The sequence below is a fragment of the Pelodiscus sinensis genome, chromosome 5 (assembly GCF_052426305.1).
Source record: "Pelodiscus sinensis isolate ZL-2025 chromosome 5, ASM5242630v1, whole genome shotgun sequence".
Lineage (NCBI taxonomy): Eukaryota > Metazoa > Chordata > Testudines > Trionychidae > Pelodiscus > Pelodiscus sinensis.
The window spans coordinates 63619431-63639416 of record NC_143056.1 but is presented as its reverse complement, the minus strand read 5'-3'; the positions used below and the strand labels follow the sequence as shown (position 1 = coordinate 63639416).

General features: G+C 44.3%; 1 protein-coding gene across 2 annotated transcripts in view; it reads right to left on the bottom strand.

Annotated features, from left to right (window-relative positions):
* NUSAP1 (nucleolar and spindle associated protein 1) overlaps positions 1-19986 on the bottom strand; it is a 35932-nt gene that overhangs the window by 11822 nt on the left and 4124 nt on the right. Inside the window, exons 2-7 of one of the 2 annotated variants that reach the window (XM_075927138.2) lie at positions 15992-16057; positions 15452-15643; positions 10759-10927; positions 5947-6045; positions 4763-4875; positions 372-437 (exon numbers count right to left, since the gene is read on the bottom strand). In XM_075927138.2, coding sequence (XP_075783253.2) covers positions 372-437; positions 4763-4875; positions 5947-6045; positions 10759-10927; positions 15452-15643; positions 15992-16057 — 705 coding nt within the window. The remainder of the gene's footprint in view (positions 1-371; positions 438-4762; positions 4876-5946; positions 6046-10758; positions 10928-15451; positions 15644-15991; positions 16058-19986) is intronic. The other variant, XM_075927140.2, reaches the window with a different exon arrangement.

Below are 19986 nucleotides of genomic sequence, written 5' to 3'. Positions count from 1 at the left end.
TCCACAGATCCAGAATGGGCCTGAGCCCATTCTTGGTTTTTAGAATAAGGAAATATTGAATACCAAGATCATGCTTGCAGAGCAAGAGCACAAAGAAGCTGACAGTCACTGATGGGGAGAAGAAATTGAAAAGATGGGGCAGGGGGTGGAGGATTTGGCAGTGTCCTCTATGCTGCACCTTGAAGGCACCATGCCAGAGGGCTCCAAATCTGATGCAATGGATATTGTTGGAGAAATTATCTCCAACCATCATGCATGCAAGGCCCGCACGCACCTATTGGAATGGATATGAGAAATCACAAAGAAATATTCCAAAAAAGATTTCCCTTGTAACCAGACAAGATTATATCTGGGGGAAGAAAACTCCTCACCTTAAAATTGCTGTGTGGAGTTCCTCTCTCACATGTCTTTGGATGGTTAGCTTTTTTAGCCAACATCTGCCAAAATAAAATGTAGGGTGTCAAATACTCATCCGCACACTTGCCATAACTTTCAGAATAAATTTCAATTGCCTTTACATTGCTGTAAAAATCTTGGCACATGCACATGTGTGTTACATCTGGAAAAAGATAGTCATATACAGTCTCAAAGGTTAGACATGTTGTTTAGGTCTATTCCAAGTAGGCGTGTGTGCGCGCGCATATGCCCAGATTTTCCTGTACCAGTGCTTGTAGGTTTAGTTCATGGGCCCCCTGGAGTCATGTATTCATGGTACTTAATATAGATCCCTGCCATCCCCTCAGTTCCTTCTTAATGGCTACTTTGACAGTGGGGAAAGAGGGTGGGTTTTGGAATAGATACGATCATATCTAAGGTGATTCAGTAGCAGAAGGTTAGGAGGTGGGACTGAATCAATCACTGATTGTAACACAGCTTGTCCAATGGCCACATCCTCTCTGGCCTGCTATGTAGCTGTGTAATGTGAGGCAAAGGTATAGATAGAGGACCGCATTGCTGCTCTAGATTTTGTGAGAGTGGGGAGTGGAGCTAGAAATGCTGTGGGAAAACCTTGCCCTCTGGTGGAAAGTGCTGTGACTGGAGATGCTAGAACTCCTGCTAACCTGTAGCACTATTGGATACAGGACATAATCCATGATGAGATGCATTCGACAGACACTGGCGGGCACTTCATGCTATCTGCAACTGCCACAAATAGCTTGACAGGTTTATGAAACGGTTTAGTTCTCTTGATATAGGTGGCCAGTGCTCGGTGGCCAGTGCTCTATGGACATCATGGGAGTGCAATTTCTGCTCCTTGGCAGAAGAATGTGGCTTAGGATAAAACACTGACAAGAAAACATCCTGCTTCAGGTGAAACTGTGACTCTACTTTTGAAGAGTGAGTGAAACTAGGTGAGGCCTGAGCTAGAGTTTGTTCTTAAAGAACACCGGGTAGGGTTATTTTGAAGTTAAGTGTCTGAACAGAAGGTCCTCTCCTGACCAAAGTTATGGAAACTAAGAAAGCCAACTTATAGGAGTGTCATAGGGTGGGCATGCCCGTCACCCTCAAGGGTAGGGTTTTAAGCATCTCAATGGGTGCTCCACCCAGTGTGTGTGTGTGTGTGCGCGTGTGTGTGTGTGCGTGCGCGTGTGTGTGTGTGCGCGTGCGCATCAGCTCCAATGGCCCAGGGCCAATAACCACATCTTGTCTAGATAATTTCATGGAGGTTAGATTCATAAAAGGCTATTAGCCAGGGGATAAAATGGTGTCCTTGGCCTCTGTTTGTCAGAGGCTGGAGAGGGATTGCAGGAGACAAATCACTTGATCATTGTCTTCGGTCCACCCTCTCTGGGGCACTTGGTGCTGGCCACTGTCGGCACACAGGATACTGGGCTAGATGGACCTTTGGTCTGACCCAGTACGGCCGTTCTTATGTCTCTGAGGCAGTCAAGCCTAGCAACCAGAGTCAGGAACACCACACCCTACCCTTAGGGCAGCGTTGTCTAGCAGCCAGAATCAGTGGCAACAATTAGTGACCTCCCGTGGGGTTAATGGTGGAGGCAGGGAAACCTGGACCCATCCTCTCCACTGGGTCCCAGACCAGGGCCCGATCAGTGGTGGAGTGGTCCACCACTAGCTCAATGGGGAATCTATCAGAAATACACCAAGCTCTCAGGGAGGGTAACTCCATGCCCTGGGCTACTTCCTACCAGACTCACTGTTGCAGGATTCCTTATCACTTTTCTCTGGACTAGGGGCTTGGCAATCAGCTGGGCTCTGTCTGAGCAGGATGCTGCCCCAGACTTGGTGAGAGGAAAAGCCTTGACATCATAGCTGGATTCCCTCTTGACTGCACCTGTGGGCACAGATGCCACTGGCACCAGAGACTTCTCTCGGGGGAGAGAACAGTGCCATAAGTTGTATAAGGGTTTTAGCTGCCACAAAGGCCTCCAGTGTTGAAGGGAGCAGCAGATGCTGATCCAATAGGTGCAGGGAGCATTGTGGATGCAGATTCAACTTCTCTTCATGGGTAAGAGTTGATGCATGCCTCTGGGAAGATTTTGAGATGTGGCCCTCCCGGGGTTTCACATCCTTTGACTTTGAGGAAGTCCAGCTCTCTGGCTTCTTCCTCTTCTGAGGCACTAGCAAATGAGATTAGTGTCTCAGGCACTCTTCTGGTAGACCCATGTTAGTGCCGAAAGGAGTCCCTTTTTGGCACCCAAGGTGCTCTGTGCAGATGAGACGGTATTGATTCCAGGTCTCCTGGTCTCAGGTCTGACTATGGGTGCAGAGCTGCCGCCATAAGGAGCTTCTTCAGCCGCTATTCCTGGTCCTTAAATTCTGGGGTGGAATTCACAGCAAATGTGCCAATGATCTCATGGGTGACCCATATCCAGTCTTAGGCAGTCGGAGTGAAGGTCGTTCATCGGCATGCACTTCATGTCAACAACACAGTATTTGAGCCCTACAGACAGTGGCATGCTGTGACTCGGGGGGTTCTACTAAGATGAACTTGAAAATTAACTACTATTATGGAAGCTATATTCACTGGCTAACTAGATGAGATGGTGCACTCGCAAAGCCAAGAACTATAGGACATTCCACCACACTGTCACTGGCAGTAAGAAACTACTGAGAGGGGGTAGTTCGCAAGGGCTCTATATTGGGCACCATGAAGGCATGACTTCAGTGGGAGCTACCTAGATCAACCCTCCAGATGCTATGGAAAAGAATTTCAGCCACCGTGTATGTGAACTCACCTAACTGGAATATACGTGAATAAGCACTTGAAGAAAAGTGCCATTATTTCAGAATTCCCGTATGTTCATGTTTAGAACACAGGATTTGACAGCAATCAAGGGTCATCAAGAACCATATACATGCCAGGTCATTTGAAGATTAATTGAATGCCTTTCCCCAAGAAGATATGTAAAAAATATACTTAAGGCCCGGCCAAAGTGGAAAATGTAACAGGTCAAGACAGCCACCGAAACAACATCTAACATGCTCAAGTTCCATGGCAACCCAGACAAAATTCAGAAGTTTGGCTTTTTTGTCTAACTATCCCAGAAAAGTAATTAAGAGACTACCTTTTAAGAACTATTGTGAACAACATAAATACTTTTATTTTTACAAAGCAGGGCCAATCTCAACTAAATCATCCCAGCTGGGATGATTTAGTTGGGATTGTCCCTGCTTTGGGCAGGGGGCTGGACTCAATGATCTCCTGAGGTCTCTTCCAGCCCTAGGATTCTATGATTCTGAGTCAGAGAACGGTTAGTTCTGTGGCAGGCAGAAAGAGGCATAGGCATCTAGACTGCAGGCTTCTTGTGCAAGAAGCTTTTATCAGAAGTGATCTTCCACAAAAACTTCTTGCGTAAGAGCACATCCACACTGCAAAAGCTCATCGAAAAAGCGATGCGCTTTTGCAAAAGGGCATCCATTCTTTATGGACGCTCTTTAGAGCTATGCACATAAGGCCACCAGGGCACCTGTGCTTTTCCCTCCTTTTGTGCAAAAAAAACCTTCTTCCCCGTCCACATACCCCTTTATGTGAAAGAGCTCTTTTGCAAAAAGGCATTCTCTCTCAGAATGAGGAATACTTATGCAAAAAAAAAAAAACCCACACCCCCGTTCTTTTGATATTTTTTTTTTTGTTTAAACAATGTGCTTGAGATGCGGATGGTTCGCGAGCTTTTGGAAAAAATGGCTTGGGGGGGGAGCACGACACCACACACAACCCACTCTGTAGTGGAGACATAGCCCTGGAGGGACAGTCAGAATACTCCAGATGAACTTATAACCCCACAGTCTATGGAATATTGGGATTGTTAAAATTATATTGGCCCCCAACCAGTCAACTACAGTAAAACTCCATTAGTCCGGCATCCAATGCTCCGGGACTCCTGATGGTCCGGCACCATCAGGAACCCGGAAGTGCTGGGGCAGCCGGACAGGCTTCCCCCATTCAGCTGCTGCTGAAACTGACCAGCAGCAGCTGAATCAGGGACAGCTGGGGCAGAGCCAGACTATCATAAGGGGGGGGGGGGGCTATGAGGGATCTGGGGTGGCATCCCCTTCCACCCCTCTCCAGACCCCTCATAGCCCCCCCCCCCCCTTCTGATAGTCCAGCATATCTGATAATCCGGCACCTCTTGGGTCCTAAAGGTGCCGGATTATCGGAAGTTTACTGTACACAGCAGAAATGGTTCTTTAGCCACACGGGTAAATGCAGAACTCACACTGAAGGACTGCGAGGAGACAGTGCAATAAAGAGCACTCCCTACATTTTAGAAGGATATGATCCTCTGTTGATTCCTACCTTGACCTCATTGATAGAGTTGCTGACATTTTCAATTAGTTTGTTTTTCCTTTCAATGTAGGCATCAATAGACTCCATTTTCTTGAAGTGAGCTTCATGTAGTTTCTTGAAATCTTCAAAGTTACAATAATATGAATGAGAAATCAAGTATTAGGCATTTATAGGTAAGTGTAAATGATCAGATAATGGAACACATCTGGAACAGTTGTCATTAGAGGATAGATTTTTCTCTCTTCCTTCCCCATAAGTACCTTTTTTTTTTTTGAGAGAGAGAGGCCATGTCTCCACTCTGCAGAAGATACAGACACTGCCACAATCAAGCTTCCAGAGTTTGAATCAGCAAGTCTATTTAAGACTCGCTTAATCAAACTTAGAGGGTGCCCCCGATGGCATCCGGTACTCCTGCTCTTGCAAGGAATAAGGGAAGCCAACAGGAGAGTTTGCTCCCATCGGCCTCCTGCTGTGGGGACGCTGCTAAACTCAGCGTCTTAAGGTAAGATGACTCCAGTTACAAATTCTACATAGCTGGAGTTGCGTATCTTTAGTTAGGCCAGGTCTACACTAGACCTTGCAGCTTAACTGTGTCCCGGTGTGTCTAAGCCAGTAGTTCTCAAACTGAGCCACAAGTAGGCCACAATTAGCACACAGCTGTGAGCCATGTGACAGTCTCAGGGCCATACAGGTAGTGTACCCCATTGTGATCCAGATTACACAATAGCCTTAGGCCAATGGCTCAACCTATGTCTACACTGGTAGGTGAAAAGAAATGGCAGTTACAAGCACTGCTGACAGAATGCTACAGGGAAACTGCTGTTGTATGTCCATGCTGTGCTCCTTGTAACATTAGCGGCTCTTGCAATGCCACATGGAGCAGTGCATTGTAGTTATCTCACTGTGCAATTGGCTGCAAAGTACTTTCAGAAGGGTATGCAATACTGATTAACTAATAGGGGCAGGAGCAGCTCCCCACCCACCCTAGGCAAAAGGCTGCTCTAGGTGACCCCTAGAGTGCACACTTGTAGTTTGTTAAACATTAAATGCCACATTTAACCAGTTAACCAATTAAATGGGATTTTATATCCCTATTTCAAATACCATTTTTAAACAAAGATTGTATTCATTTAAACAGGGAAGTCTCCTTTCAGAGATTAAAAAACCTTTTTCAGAGACAGCAAATAACTTACTTGGTGTAATAGGTTTTATTCGTGTTTTTCCAGTTTTAGACAGATTCTCTACATAATGAGGGATTTTCCCAGTTTGAGGAAGGATTCGGGGAGCGTCGTCTGGTAAAATCAAATTAGAGAAAACTGTTAGAACTACTGGAAGGTTAGCTTAATGCCACTAAAAATAAGCTATTTTTTTGCTTCATGAAACTCAAAGTTTGTGCCAGGTGAGTACCCACTCCCTTTAAGTTGGGGTTCTAGAATGAAAAATAAAAATGGAATTGTGAAGTCTCAGGTTTAGAGTCTTTCAAAGGCTTCCACATTAAAGATATAGAACAGGGGTGGCCAACTCAAGGCTTGCGAACCTCAAGAAAAAAAAAAATTCTGGCTCCTGATAGACACCGGAACCGCTCAGGTCAACCGCACTCATGGCCAGGCTGCTGTGAGCCACATGCATGCTCATGGTCCGTCGTGTCTCCTCCCCCCCCCGCTCATGGCCCCCAGTGCACTATGTCATACCCTGCATGTGCAGGCTGAGTCGCACACAGCGTTCCAGCCTGCATGTGCTAGCAGCTGGCTGCTGAGCGCAGGCAGTGGCTCTGGGTGCAGCAGCAGCTCCGGGACCCAGGCATAAGGTTAGTCGGGGAGGGGAATTGGGTTAGAACAGGGAGGAGAGATGTCTGGCTTTGGAGAAGGGGAGGGATACGCATGACATACCAGCTGCTCAAATGCACCCCAGCATCTGGAGGAAGACGCGTGTGGCTGTATTGGCGGCTCTGCCTCTGGGACCCGAGAATTAGATTAGAGGGTGGGAGGGAGATTGGTATAGAGGGGGAGCCGGTGCCTGGCTCTGGGAGGGGATGGGGGGTGATTGGGTTGGGGGGGGGTATGTGTGCCTGGCTCTGGGGGAAGGGAGAGGGATTGGGTTAGGCTGCCTGGCTCTGGGGAAAGGGATTGGGTGAGTGAAGTGCGTGCGTGCCTGGCTCTGGGGAAGGGGAGGGGGATTAGGTTAGAGCGGGGGGAGAGGGGGAGTGCCTGGGGGAGAAGAGGGGAGGGGAAGAACAGCCAGCGTGCTTCCTGAGACCCAGGTACTGGCCCCAGCTGTCTGTCCCCCTCCTCCTGGCCAGACCCCCCCATGAGTACCCTGCCCCAGCACCCTGTCCCGACCCCACCAGCACAGTTGGGGCCACATTAGTGAGGCTTGTGGGGTTTTGGAGCAGTTGTTTTTTTACACATCTCACTTGTATGACCCCGACTGACTTTTCTGTGGGTCAGTGACCCCTGACTCCAAACAGGTTCTCCTCCCCTCTCATAAAGACAATGCTGAAACATTTTGTATTTTGACATAATATTTTATTTAAAAATGAAGCCTGGCCAACAAGCCCCCAATTGGGGCCAAGCCCCCATTTGGCCACAGCATCATAACACTCCTGCACCCTTCGGACTCCAATCCTGAGCCTATCATACACTGGAACCCCCTGTCCTGAGCCTCTCACATCCCCAAACTCCTGCACCCCCACATCCCCAGTCTTCTGTCACAACACTCCTTCACCATCCACACACTGCAAATCTGTGTCCTGAGCCCATCACACTCCCAGCCTCCCTGCCCGGAGCCTCTCATGCACCCCAGCCCAAACTCCTGCACCCTCACAGCTGCAAGCCTGCGGCTTGCTCAGCACCCCAACCTTCCACCTGACTGCAACACTCTTCAGCCTAGATCCCCCTCCCTGAGCTAGCATCCTCTTCTCTACTTCCTCCTGCACCCAAATTCCCTCCCAGAGCTTGCACCTCTCATCTCTTCCCAGAGGCCCCAATTGTACTGTTGGGGGCAGGGTGCTGGGGCGGGGTATTCATGGGGGGCTGGGGTCTGGCCAGAAGAGGACAGACAGCTGGGGCCAGTATCTGGGGATCCTGGGTCTCAGGAAGCAGGCTGGCTGCTCTTCCCCTCCCCATCCCCAGGCACCCCCCAATCCAATCCCCCTCCCCTCTCCCAGAGCCAGGCATCTCCCCCGCCCCTTGCAAGCCAGGTCCCGTCTATACCAGCTCCCCTCTATACCAATCCCCCTCCCCTCCGTTCTAACCTAATTCTCAGGTTCCGGAGGCGGAGCCACCACTACAGCCACACGTCTCCCTCCAGGCGCTGGGGCACATGCGCTGAGCGGCCAGCCTTGAGACGCGCTTGTAGTGCGCTGGGGGCTTTCAGTGGAATGGCACGGGCTGTGAGTACACATGTGGCTCAGTGGCCTGGCCATGAGAGCAGCTGACCTGAGTGGTTCTGGGTTCTGTCCCAGTTCCTTCAGGAGCTGCAATTATTTTTCAGTTTGTGAGCCATGGGTTGGCCACCCCGGTATAGAATAACCACAAGCTGTTTGGGAAACCCCACCATCACAATGGGATCAGAGGGTGGAAAATTAGCAATTTATTTTAACCCATCAGTGTACATTTTGGAGTAGGCTTGTTACAGAACACTTGTGTCACCAGAAGGAACCACTGCTCGAACAGAAAGCAGCAAGAGTTGCTCATGAAACTTCAAACAAGAACTACAATCATGGTTTGAGTGGGATAGTGCAGCTGTTTCTCAATCTCAAAGCACAACTTGCTGGGTCTAACAGAAGGTTACTATATATTGCGTGTTGCTTGAAAAACACTCACACCAAATACACACAGTTATCTGACTTTAGGGATGTAAAAACCATTTTAAAAAGTTAACCAATTTAAACAAAAAATATTTTGATCGGGGTTAATAGTTAAGGCAGGTTACCTGGTAAAACTAATACTTACCAGCTAACCTTTTTACATCCCTATCTGATCTGTGGATTGTTGGCTTCCCATAACAGTTTTCTTCTATAAACGACATGGCGCCTTAAGGTGACTAAAACAGATTTATTTGGGCATTTCGTGGGTAAAACACACTTTGTTAGATCCACTGGCGTTTTCTTGTATGTTGTATCGAACAGCAGTTATGCTGCAACTCAGGGACTGTGCACACTAGCGTGCCACCTACCTGGAGCAGAGCATGGCATTGTATGTGGATTAGTACAGAGGTTCTCAACCTTTTTATTTCTTTGGTTCCCTACTATTCTATTAAAAATTCCCACCTGTGCAGCAATAATTGTTTTTCTCCATATTCCGTAGAATAAGAGTCAGGGCTAGCATTAGAGGGTAGTAAGCAGGGCATTGGCTTGGGCCCCCCCCCAAATCACAGGTACCTACATAAAGCTAAATTGCTCAGGTACTAGATTGAACCCTGGGCACCAGGGCTCAGGATTTAGCACTGAGTGGCAAGACTTGGGCTTTCTGCCCTGAGCCCCAGCAAGTCTAATGCCAGCCCTGCTCTCTTATTTTGATGGACCCCCGAAAGATGCTAGCTGCCCCCCTCAGGTTCCCTGATGAGAACCCCTGGCTTAGTGAACCCCGACCAGACAGACCTGTTTATTTGGTTTTCCCCTTCCTCCTCTTTAGGTCAACTGCATTTAGATTTAGACATACACAAATGTGAGAAACACAAATTCTGATTTTCAGTATTGCATCAAATTCAGCAGGCAGGGAAGAAGTTTCACTTGCCTGGATAGGTTTTTGTTTGTGGACTAAGCTGCCCAACAATATTTTTTTCTCTTAGTCTGCATATAAACTTATACTAACTCCAGATCTTGGAAACTTGAGTTGTCTGCAAGCAGAGGCCAGTGAAACACCACTTTAAGTAGTCTTCCACGCCTTTTTCCTCAGAAACAGAGTACCACCTCTGTGATAATCCAAGAGGCACAGAATTTAAAGCTGACAAAAAAAGGAGGGACTGTACATCCCGTTGTTTAAAAAACGATAAAGGCGGCGTGAAAGGATTTTTAAATATTCAGCTGGTTTTTCCACATAAGAAATTCAAGACTTGTCTACCCTGAAATAGAGATGTTAAATTTTGATTAAACAGCTCATTGAGTAGTGGATGGAATTTCCGTTGACCACATGATTATCTCACTGCGCCTCTCGCTTTAAAAACGTACAAGAGCTGCCCACAGGAAGAGGCACAGTGAGTCCCTGCTCCTTGCCTCTCATTTTGAAGTTTCAAAAGGAGAGGTGCAGCAGTAGGGATGCCTCTGCCATCCCCCTTCCCTCAGCACCATCTTCATGGGGTGGGGATGGGGGGAGAGAGAAGGAGACAACAACAGGAAATCTGATTTTTAAACCAGCTCCCTCCAGCACATCTTCTGCTTCCCCCTTGCTACCTCTCTGACAGAGGCAGCAAGGGGGGGGGAGAGGGAAGCGACTATTTGAGTGACTACTTGACTATCCGATAAGCTTATGATTATCGGTTAGTTGACTAGTCGCTTACATCCCTACCCTGAAATGCTACGGTGACTGGATTTATAGTTAAAACAAAACACTTTGAACAGTGACTCAAAATCCCCTCCATTTTCAACTGCTCACCTTTCAGTTGCTTTAAGTTTCGCCATGAAGTAATTTTGGGAAATGGATACCTTTGCTAAAAATTTGATACTTAAGTTAGTGTAAGGGCATGCTCAGACCCCTGCTTTCTCCAATAAGGCCTTCACCCAAACTATGGAAGACATTTCTTGACATTCCCAAGAAAAAAACTGAAGCAGAACCCCCCACCTTCTCCAACTTTCAAGTCCTCTTTGCAATTCATAGAGATATTCTCAGGCCCAATGTTAATAGGTTCTTTGCATATCACCTTCATGGGACAACAATCTGGGTATTGGATCATTAGACCATTAGGACATTCCACAATATTTTTGTGGACATAGGAATTTTGATTTGTATACTGTTTTGAAGTACTGTAAGAACTCAAACTAAGAGCTTCTTTCAGTTTCCACTTACTTTGAACTCCATTTCTTTTAGCAGAAACCATCTTCTCCCTTTGCATGTGATGCATTGCTAGGTTGTCAGGTGCTTGGTTCTTATCTAGAGGTTCCTCATTTTGGCATTCTTTCAGGCTCTTGCGGTCTCCATCCTGGGGTATAGCAATTTCTGTTATTTCTGAAAAATTCTGGAGTACAAAGATGTTTTTTGTTCAGGATGTTCTGCCCCTTCTTTAGGACAAGATCTACGGTAGGAAAGGTTTGCCAGTATAGCTAAACCATTAAACCCTAGTAGAGTAGACCCCATTTATACCAGTGAAGAAGTGGTTTTTTCTGATAGCTTATATTTGCCAAGCAAAATATGCACCGACAAAGTCACTTTGTTGCCACTAGCTGCATCTACTCCAGGAGTTTTATTGGTATGTTGCAGTCCCACATCCTTATAAACAAAAATCCATTGACATTTTTGTTGTCATAATTCTGGGTTTACCTGCACTTTTTCCACTTGTAGGCTCTTCAAAAGCATCCCCTTAAGGTGTTAAGCTAGGAACCTATTCTTCCTCTTCCCTCCAGCTCAGAGTTTTAGGGGTGCAATTACCTTCTAATTCACTGTGGTTGTTCCAGCAATTGTCTTTAGTTCAACATTCACAGTTCTGCTCTCAGGAATAATGATAGGTAAGGTGACCAACCAGCTTTCACAAAGCACAGTACATTTATTTAGGTCAAAGCCATTACAGAGGGAAAAAACCCGCAACAATCAATGTGCATCTGCATGAGATTTTGGTAAGCTATACGTTTGTCAGTTCTCTGTTCTAGAGTGAGTCTCTCCATGAGTCAGAGCAGGCTGACTCTTTATATAGTTTTAAGGCCTGTGTCTTGGGCCTTTTAAACCAGGTAAAAAAAAATTACATCTAATTCTGTATCTGCATAGCCAGCACTGGAAGTTTCCACTCCTCACTAATTCCAAATATCACTGCAAACCTACCCTGTGAACCAGAACAGAGATACATATGCCACTTACTGATGCAATCGTCTATCACAGCAGTTCTCAAACTTCACTGCATTGTAATTCTCCCCGACAACAAAAGTTACTATATAAGCCAGCAGGGAGGACCCGAGTGTAAGCCTGCCTAAGTCCAGTCACCCAAAAGGCATCAAAACCAAAGAACTTCAGCCAAAACCAAAGAACTTCAGCCAAAGAGGGGTGGGGTCTGTAATCTGAGTTCTACCACAGAAGCCATTGAGTGGGATCAGGCTTTGGCTCCTGGCAGTGGGGCTTGGGTTTCTACCTGGACCCTGGAAAGTCGAACACCAGCCCTGGTGACCCCATTAAAATAGGGTACCAACCCACAGTTTGAAAGCTGCTGGTCTATCAATATTCCATGTGCCCACAGAAGCAGATTATGTGGATGTGTCAGATGCTAAAGTCTCACATCACCGTTATACTGACAAAAGCTTTTAGTTTAGCCTAATATGTAAAGTGACAGATTAGTATAGCAAACACACACACACACACACACACACCCCTCTCCTTCTGCACCCCCCCTCCCCCTTTTTTTTAAAAAATAAAGTCTCACATGCCAACCCACAGGGAAAAACTTACACAAAAGACAAGGAAAAGTGAAATATTTCAAACACCAAATGTTAAATGCATAAATCAATCCAACTGAAGAAATGTTCTCTTTTAGTTCTTATGCTAATTGTATATAACCTAGTTAGAATTTCAGAAACTAGTGTGATTTAACTGAAAACATTTATTTTTCCAAACTAACCAATACTCAGTGTATGTTTAGGATGAAGTGTGACATCACCTACTTATCCTAGTAATTACACAATGTCCCTGGAACATTAGGAAAAGATTCTTAAAACATGTTATTTTAATTAGATGGACTGTTTATAAAAGAGTTAGGGCAAGCAAAGTTCTCCATCTTGCAAAGACTCCCTTTTCATGAAAGGGAGCCAGCAGAGATAAGGAATATGGCAGGAGAATGGAATTAAATATAATTTAATTGGATAAATGCTCAACATTCCTGACACCAGTGCTGTACTGGATGTATTCGGTACAGCATAGAGATCCACTAACTGAAATACTCAAAAATGTTGCAATACACATACGGGAGAGGAGAATACAGGAACTGTTATCGGTAGAGAGAAAACATGAAGGAAAATATTTTAACAAATATAGCAGATAAGGAAAATTATTGATGGTCATTAGCTGTCATTCTGCCAGAGTAAGTGAGGAGGAGAAATTCAACATCAGCAGACCTGATTAAGAAATAGTGATGTTTCTGTAGCCTTGAAGCAACTGGACCCGGAATAGCGTGTTCAGTTCTGCTTCACATTGCACGAATACAAGCAGAAAATTGGTTGTTTCCTCTACAACTTTTCAAAAATTATAATTTTTAAAAAACTGTCAGGAGGGGGACCATCATCTTTCTTTGATGGCAGTTTGGTTTAAATCCTATTCAGAACAATGGTGGAGAAAAGGTGATGACCATTTTAAGAGAGAACACTTCTTATAAAAAAATCATGCTTTGTCAATCTATGCTGAAGAAATCTGAAGCTATGAAGAACAACCAAAAAATGTGAATGAAAAGAGTCTAAACAACATTTCTTCAAATGTAAGCCACTTTTAGCAATTTTAAATTATATGGAAAAAATGGCTATTTCATTACTAACGGATGCCCCGCACTCCCAAGGCTTAACAACTGGGTAAATCAACTTAATTTGTAAAAGGCCTGGTTTGTCCTGTAAGTCCAAAGGTGATTGGATTAGTAAGACATATTGACCCAGGTAGTTTTCCATGGATGGGGGAAATGTAGAACAAAAGATTCCCGTCCTGGGGTGAAGACTATTTAAGAAAGTGAAACTTATCAGGTCTGTGTCTTGGGTTTCCCAGCCCTCTTTAGAGTTCTCTTTGTGTGCTAGTGTACCAGGCTGTTCTCCAAACCAGCCTGGTACACTAGCACACAAAGAGAACTCTAAAGAGGGCTGGGAAACCCAAGTGAGTTTGCCTCTGTCTTGAAGATTTAAAACAAGGTCAGACTCTGCTTTCAATAAGTTTTTTTTTAAGTGAATTAGAACTAGTTGTGTCTTTTCATTTTTAGTAACTTACTTTGATTTGTCTGAATCACTTAAATCCTACTGTTTGTACTTAATAAAAACTCTTTGTTTACCATCAGGCCCAGTGTAAATAGTTGTTACCTTGGAAGAGAGTGGGGGACAATAAGTATGCATCTCTTCTCTCTTTCTCTCTCTCATTAATAAAGAGGGTGAACAACCTCATGAGCTTTCTTTGTGTAAAACTTTTACTCAGAGACAGATGAATTTGGGGTTTTGATTCCTTTTGAGGGCTGGTTTCCCAGGTGCCGTGCCCTATAACTGCATCCTCCCAGAGCTGATGTGGTTCAGTCTCTGCATTGCTCTTCAAAGGGGTGGTTATCCCAACTCTGTACCTTGGCTGGGGAAGACCAGACAATCTGACCCAGCAGAACAGGAGTGGTGAGGAGTAAGAATTTAAATATCAATTAATTAACTAGTCAAACAGTCGATGGGATTTCCATCAACTATTCAATTAGTTGATAAGGACTACTGCGCATTCTGCCTTTGAAATGTACAAGAGTCCCAGCAGGGGATCTTCTGCATTTCAAAGTTGGAATGCTGCATGGCTCCCGAGGCTCCATGTGGGTGCTTCCACTTTGAAACACACAAGAGGACTTCAAGTACTGGGGCTCTTATACATTTCAAAGAGGAAGTGCTGCTGCTGCGCCCCGTCCCATCCCATGGAGCTGGAGGGAAACCGGCTTTTAAGAAGCAACTAGTCGACTAATGTGTCAAGGAAAAGCTTATTGGATAGTCAACTAGTCGCTTACATCCCTAGTGGTGAGCTCCAGAGAGCAAAGTAGGTAGCTATCAGTGGTATTATCAGCACATTGGAGAACAACCCTCCAGTTGTCTTCTGTGACCTCACCCCTTGAGTCTGCTCTTAATAAAGATTCAAGAGTTGAGTGCATTCAGCCTAAAAAGAGAATGAAACATGATTAGAGTGTCCTGGTACCTAATCTCTAACGAGGTTCTTAAACTGCATCCACTGCAGTATATGTGCACCTAAAGTCAAATTATGACTCTGGGAAAGACCCATCAAGATTACATTGACTTCAGATCACTTGTAGAATAAGATTAAACAGGAATAATTGATTATAAGTAATAGTTGACAAAGTTTAAGAGTAGGATGCCAAAATACCAAGTCAATAAACATTATTGGGTTTGTCTATTGAAAGGCAGGCATTTCATGCCCAGTGATAGCTGAATAGACCAAGGGTTCTACAGGTCAGACCTCCCTGGTCTGGCTTCCTAGGGACCCAACCGGTCCTGGATGAGGGATTTTTCTGGACCAGGGGAGGTCATTTCTGGTCCTCCTGCTCCCTCTTTCTCCCCAGCAGGCTTTCTGGCCAGCCCCTGCTGCAACACAGCTGAACCATGCACTGACTCCAGCCCCCCTTTCCTCAGGTCAGCTGAACCACATTCCCCCAGCCCCTGCATAGTGCCAGGCTCCCAGCCCCTGCAGTGTGCTGGGACTCTGATCCTGGAACATTCATGGTCCTTACAGACCATAGATGTTGCTGAACAAGAGAGTTCTGGTTTATAGATGTGCAGCCTGTATTTAACTTGTGTTTTTCTTAATAAAAAGAAAAAACTGAGAAACTTGTCACCTCTTTTTCAGCAGGAAACTCCATATCTTCTTCATTAGTATTAATTTCCTCCTTTGAGGCCATCTTTTCAGTCTCAACCTTCCTGCCTTTCCTACGTCTTTTTGTGATAAAGGACACTGGAATAGGTTTGACCGTCTCTGGACTGCTGAGGTCCTCTGTGTCTGTAGAGGAGGAAATGCTCCTTCCAAAGTCCTGTATAAGAGAATTGGGACCATTTTCTAGCATTACTATATGCATATTATTCACGTCAGAAGCACTAAGAAAGCTTCACAAGTTAAGGGAACACATGTTTTTGTTGCAATTCTCTTGTTAGGATAGACACTGATCTAGCAATATATGGAATGACTTGAAAATTAAACAAAAATGTCAATTTCCAGCAGTAGGTGGGCACATTAAGCATGAAATATTGGTTTTAAGTAAAATTTCAATTTATGTTAGCACTCGCCCTATTCATTAAGGGCTCCTATTTTGATAATTGCAGTGCATTGCAACTTGCTTCACAAGAATAATATCTAGCACATTGTCTTTCACAATTCTTACCTTACTTCCATTTTCTTGTTTTGGCTCATGAAAGTGACACTTCAGCGCTTTCAGCAGTTTATCTGCCTGCAGAAGAGAAGACACTAGGTCATTAGACAAAAGTTGCATAAGGTTACCCTGTATACTGACCAATTCAGCAAAGCACTTAAGCATCTGCCTAAGTATATTTCTATTCAGCAAAACGCATGTTTGTGGGTAGGTCTTCACTACATGCTTCTTTGCTACATACCCACCCAGTTCTCCTAACACCAGTATAAATAAGCAGTGTAGCTCATGAGGCAAGGCTTAGGCAAGTAGAAAGACATGTATGCAAATATATAGCCTACATACTCTCTGCTGGCCCAAACCATGCTTCCCTGTCTACACTGCTGTTTTTAATCAGTACAGTACCCTGCTGCCAGAGCCTTTTCCCTCTGCAGGGAAATAAATAGGGAAACCTCTGCCACAACCCTTCCATACAATAGGAACAACACTATTGGAAGTGATAGAAGGGCATAGCAAGATGGAGGCAGCAGGGAAAAGTGGAGACTTTTCACAGTGCCTCCCCCAGCCAGAGTATTTCCTTGCAGCAGTTAACGGCTCTAGCATCTAGGACCTGCTGAAGCTTTTCCCTGCTAGCTCCTCTGTGCCAGAACTTTTCACTGGCACATGTAACTACACACCACAACAAGAATACAGACTGCTTTTAATGTTGGTATACTTACACACACACACACACACACACACAAACACACACACCCACCCCGGGTGTGTAATATAGAGGTAACCTAACATTGAGCAGATACTGGAGTCTCATTAAAATCAATGGGAATAAACATGCTTTAAGCTATCTATTCAGCAAAGCACTTCCTTTATTGGAGCAGAGATATTTTCCAGACCAGCGACCACTGGCTTTCCAGAGGAGCTAGTAATTTTACGATAAGGTACGTCGACTCATCTAGACAGACACAATCTTATTAAAGGTATATGTAATTTCTGAAACAGCATCACTTATTTTGAGCCATGCTCACATGTAGATCATATTTTCCTAAGTAAATAATGCCAACAGGGAAAATACAAAAAAAATTATTACATACAGTAATGGAAGTTTTAAGCTGTTTAATGACAAATTTCCAAGATCCTAAATGAGAAAAAAAAATCTGTATAACACCAATCTCCTTCTTTATTTAAAAAATTCCTATTGCATGAATCTTAATGAATAACCATTGATTTATATAATTCTAAATTTGAAAACATGGCAGTGTGCCATTTTTGCAGCACTGTAATTGAGAACATTAGCACTTCCATAATGAACTATTCCACTGAAGTTAAAACAAAAAACAAAAAATTAAGTTCAATTAATTCTAACCCAAATTTTATTTTATGATGCTAGGCAGATGAAGTCTTTCACATTTGAAGTCATTGTGGCTCAAGGAAAATTATAAGCAACTTGAAAATAATAATACCTATGCATAATAAACCCAGTAACCATTTAAAAGCCCTTGTATATTTTTTAATATTTACCATTTTTTTTCAGATGTTAAGGGCACTCATCCCACTTGGAGACGAAATGATCAAATTCACCTGTGATTTGGATGACATCTTTTTGTTCTAAATACACAGGTGGCTTAGCATTTTAAAATACAACATTAGTTTCAAATGTGTTATAGGAACATCTTATTGTCTATTCCTTACTGGTTGTATAATGAGAATCAAGTGACAGAAACTTTCCAAAAATATTTAACTGATTTTAAAGTTAAAAGATTCCAGAGTAAAGGGAAGGATTTGAAAAAGATGAGGGAATCAAAATAGGGTTGAATGACTGACTATTGGACAGATACAGCCGCTTCCTGAGTTACGACCTCCGCACTTACGACCAAAGCAGTTGTAAATGTGGATCCAAGTTATGAACAGCGATCCACGCTCACGAACAGCGCAGTTGCCACATAACTCTATGGGATCCAAGTTACGAACACTTCGAGTTATGGACCAAGTGTTGGTTCGTAACTCGGGGAGTGGCTGTAGTTGACTAGTCGCTTCCTCTCCCTTGCTGCCTCTATCAGGAGGAGGCATGGGGGGAGAGGGGAGCAGGGAAAGGAGAAGAGGAAGGGGTGCTTTAAAGCAGCAGCACCATGTAGAGCCTGGGGCCAGACTGGGCTCCACGTGGCACTGTCACTTTAAAATGCGTCCCCAGCTGGCCCCGGGCTGCATGCAGCGCTTCAAAGTGGGCAGCGCAGCATGGAGCCCAGGGTCAACTGGGGACTCCCCCACTAATCCCAGGCTCCATGTGGCTCTGCTGCTTTGAAAGGGCAAGAGGGGCACAGGGCCAGTGAGTCTTCTCCCCCTCGCCCTCTCTTGTTCTCTGCAGCACTTTCTCCTTTGAAGTGTAGCAACAGCCCTGGGGCTGTTGCTACACTTCAAAGGCAGAAGCACCCTAAGTGTACATCTAGACTACATGGCTCCGTCGACGGAGCCATGTAGATTTGTTTGTTCGGCAAAGGGAAATGAAGCCGCGATTTAAATAATCGCAGCTTCATTTAAATTTAAATGGCTGCCCTGCTCTGCCGATCAGCTGTTTGTCGGCAGATCGGGGCAGTCTGGACGTTCCCCTGTCGACATGAAAGCCCTTTATCGACCTCCCCGGTAAACCTCATCCTACAAGGCATAACGGGGAGGTCGATAAAGGGCTTTCAGGTCGGCGCGGGAGCGTCCAGACTAGTGCGCTGAGCGGACAAACAGCTGATCAGCTGTGTGTCGGCTCAGCACAACAGCAATTTAAATTTAAATGAAGCCGCGATTATTTAAATCGTGGCTTCATTTCCCTCTGCCAATCAGCCTAATCTACATGGCTCCATCGAGGGAGCCATGTAGTTTAGACACACCCTTATTGACTAATCAAACAGTCAATACAAATTGCATTGACTATTCAATTAGCCAAACAATCGAAATTTTACATTCCTAATCAAAAATAGTATGTTTGAAAGGAATGGCTATTTTCAGTCCAGTTTAAAGTAGTTGTGATGTCATTCACTCTAGCAAAGGGACCAGGAATCAGTGCAGGTTTCTCAGAATGTAAAAAGTTGGTAAAATTAAGGCTTTTGAAGTGCACTAACTGTTACATTTTAAACACTACACTTCTTCCACACCAGCCACTTTGTAACATTAGGCCCTATCTTGATGGACAAAAACACCACAATTGAGAAGAAAAAAAAAACCTACAGTCAGTCTCATAGATAAGGAAACTTTAAAGTTTGCATCAGAGTTTACTGCAAAGCAGTCAGCTTGAAGATGTGCTCATTTCAGACATGAAAACAAGAACTGTTGAAACCATTTGTAAGTTTCTAGAAACAGGAAAATTAAATCTACAATCTAGAAAGTTAAAACCTGTTTAAAATGTTGTACAACCACATAACAGCAATCAGTGATTTTAGAACAGATAATTTTATGTCCAAGTCTGACTCAAGAATATTTTTGATTAGGGATGTAAATTTCGATTGTTTGGCTAATTGAATAGTCAATGCAATTAAATAAATAGTCAAGAGAACAAAACTGTGTCATGATTCACTGAAGCAAACTTCTAGCCTCTTTTTGGTCACAGGAAGCAGTGTTTACTCCAGTGTCTTCCTGAGTGACATACTTACTAAGAAAAAAAACAACAACAACAACAACAAATGGTCTGGTAGCACTTTATAGACTAACAAAACATGTAGATGGTATCATGAGCTTTTGTGGGCACAGCCCACTCCTTCAGATGACCGGAGTTATGAGTAGGGGATATGAAAACTTGAAATAAATAGGAGAGGGGAAAGAGAGGGAGGAGAAAGAAAAAAAAGGAAAAAGGAAGGGGTATGTGAAACAGGGCATCATTAAGTATCTGGAGAATGGGTACTTAAACCTAAGCAGATCAAAGTAAATAGATAGATGCTCCCTTCCACAATATCTTCTCTTAATTTTCCTCTAACATAATAGAAAGTGAAAAATTGCAAGGATTCTCAAATTTGATTACTGTACAGTCA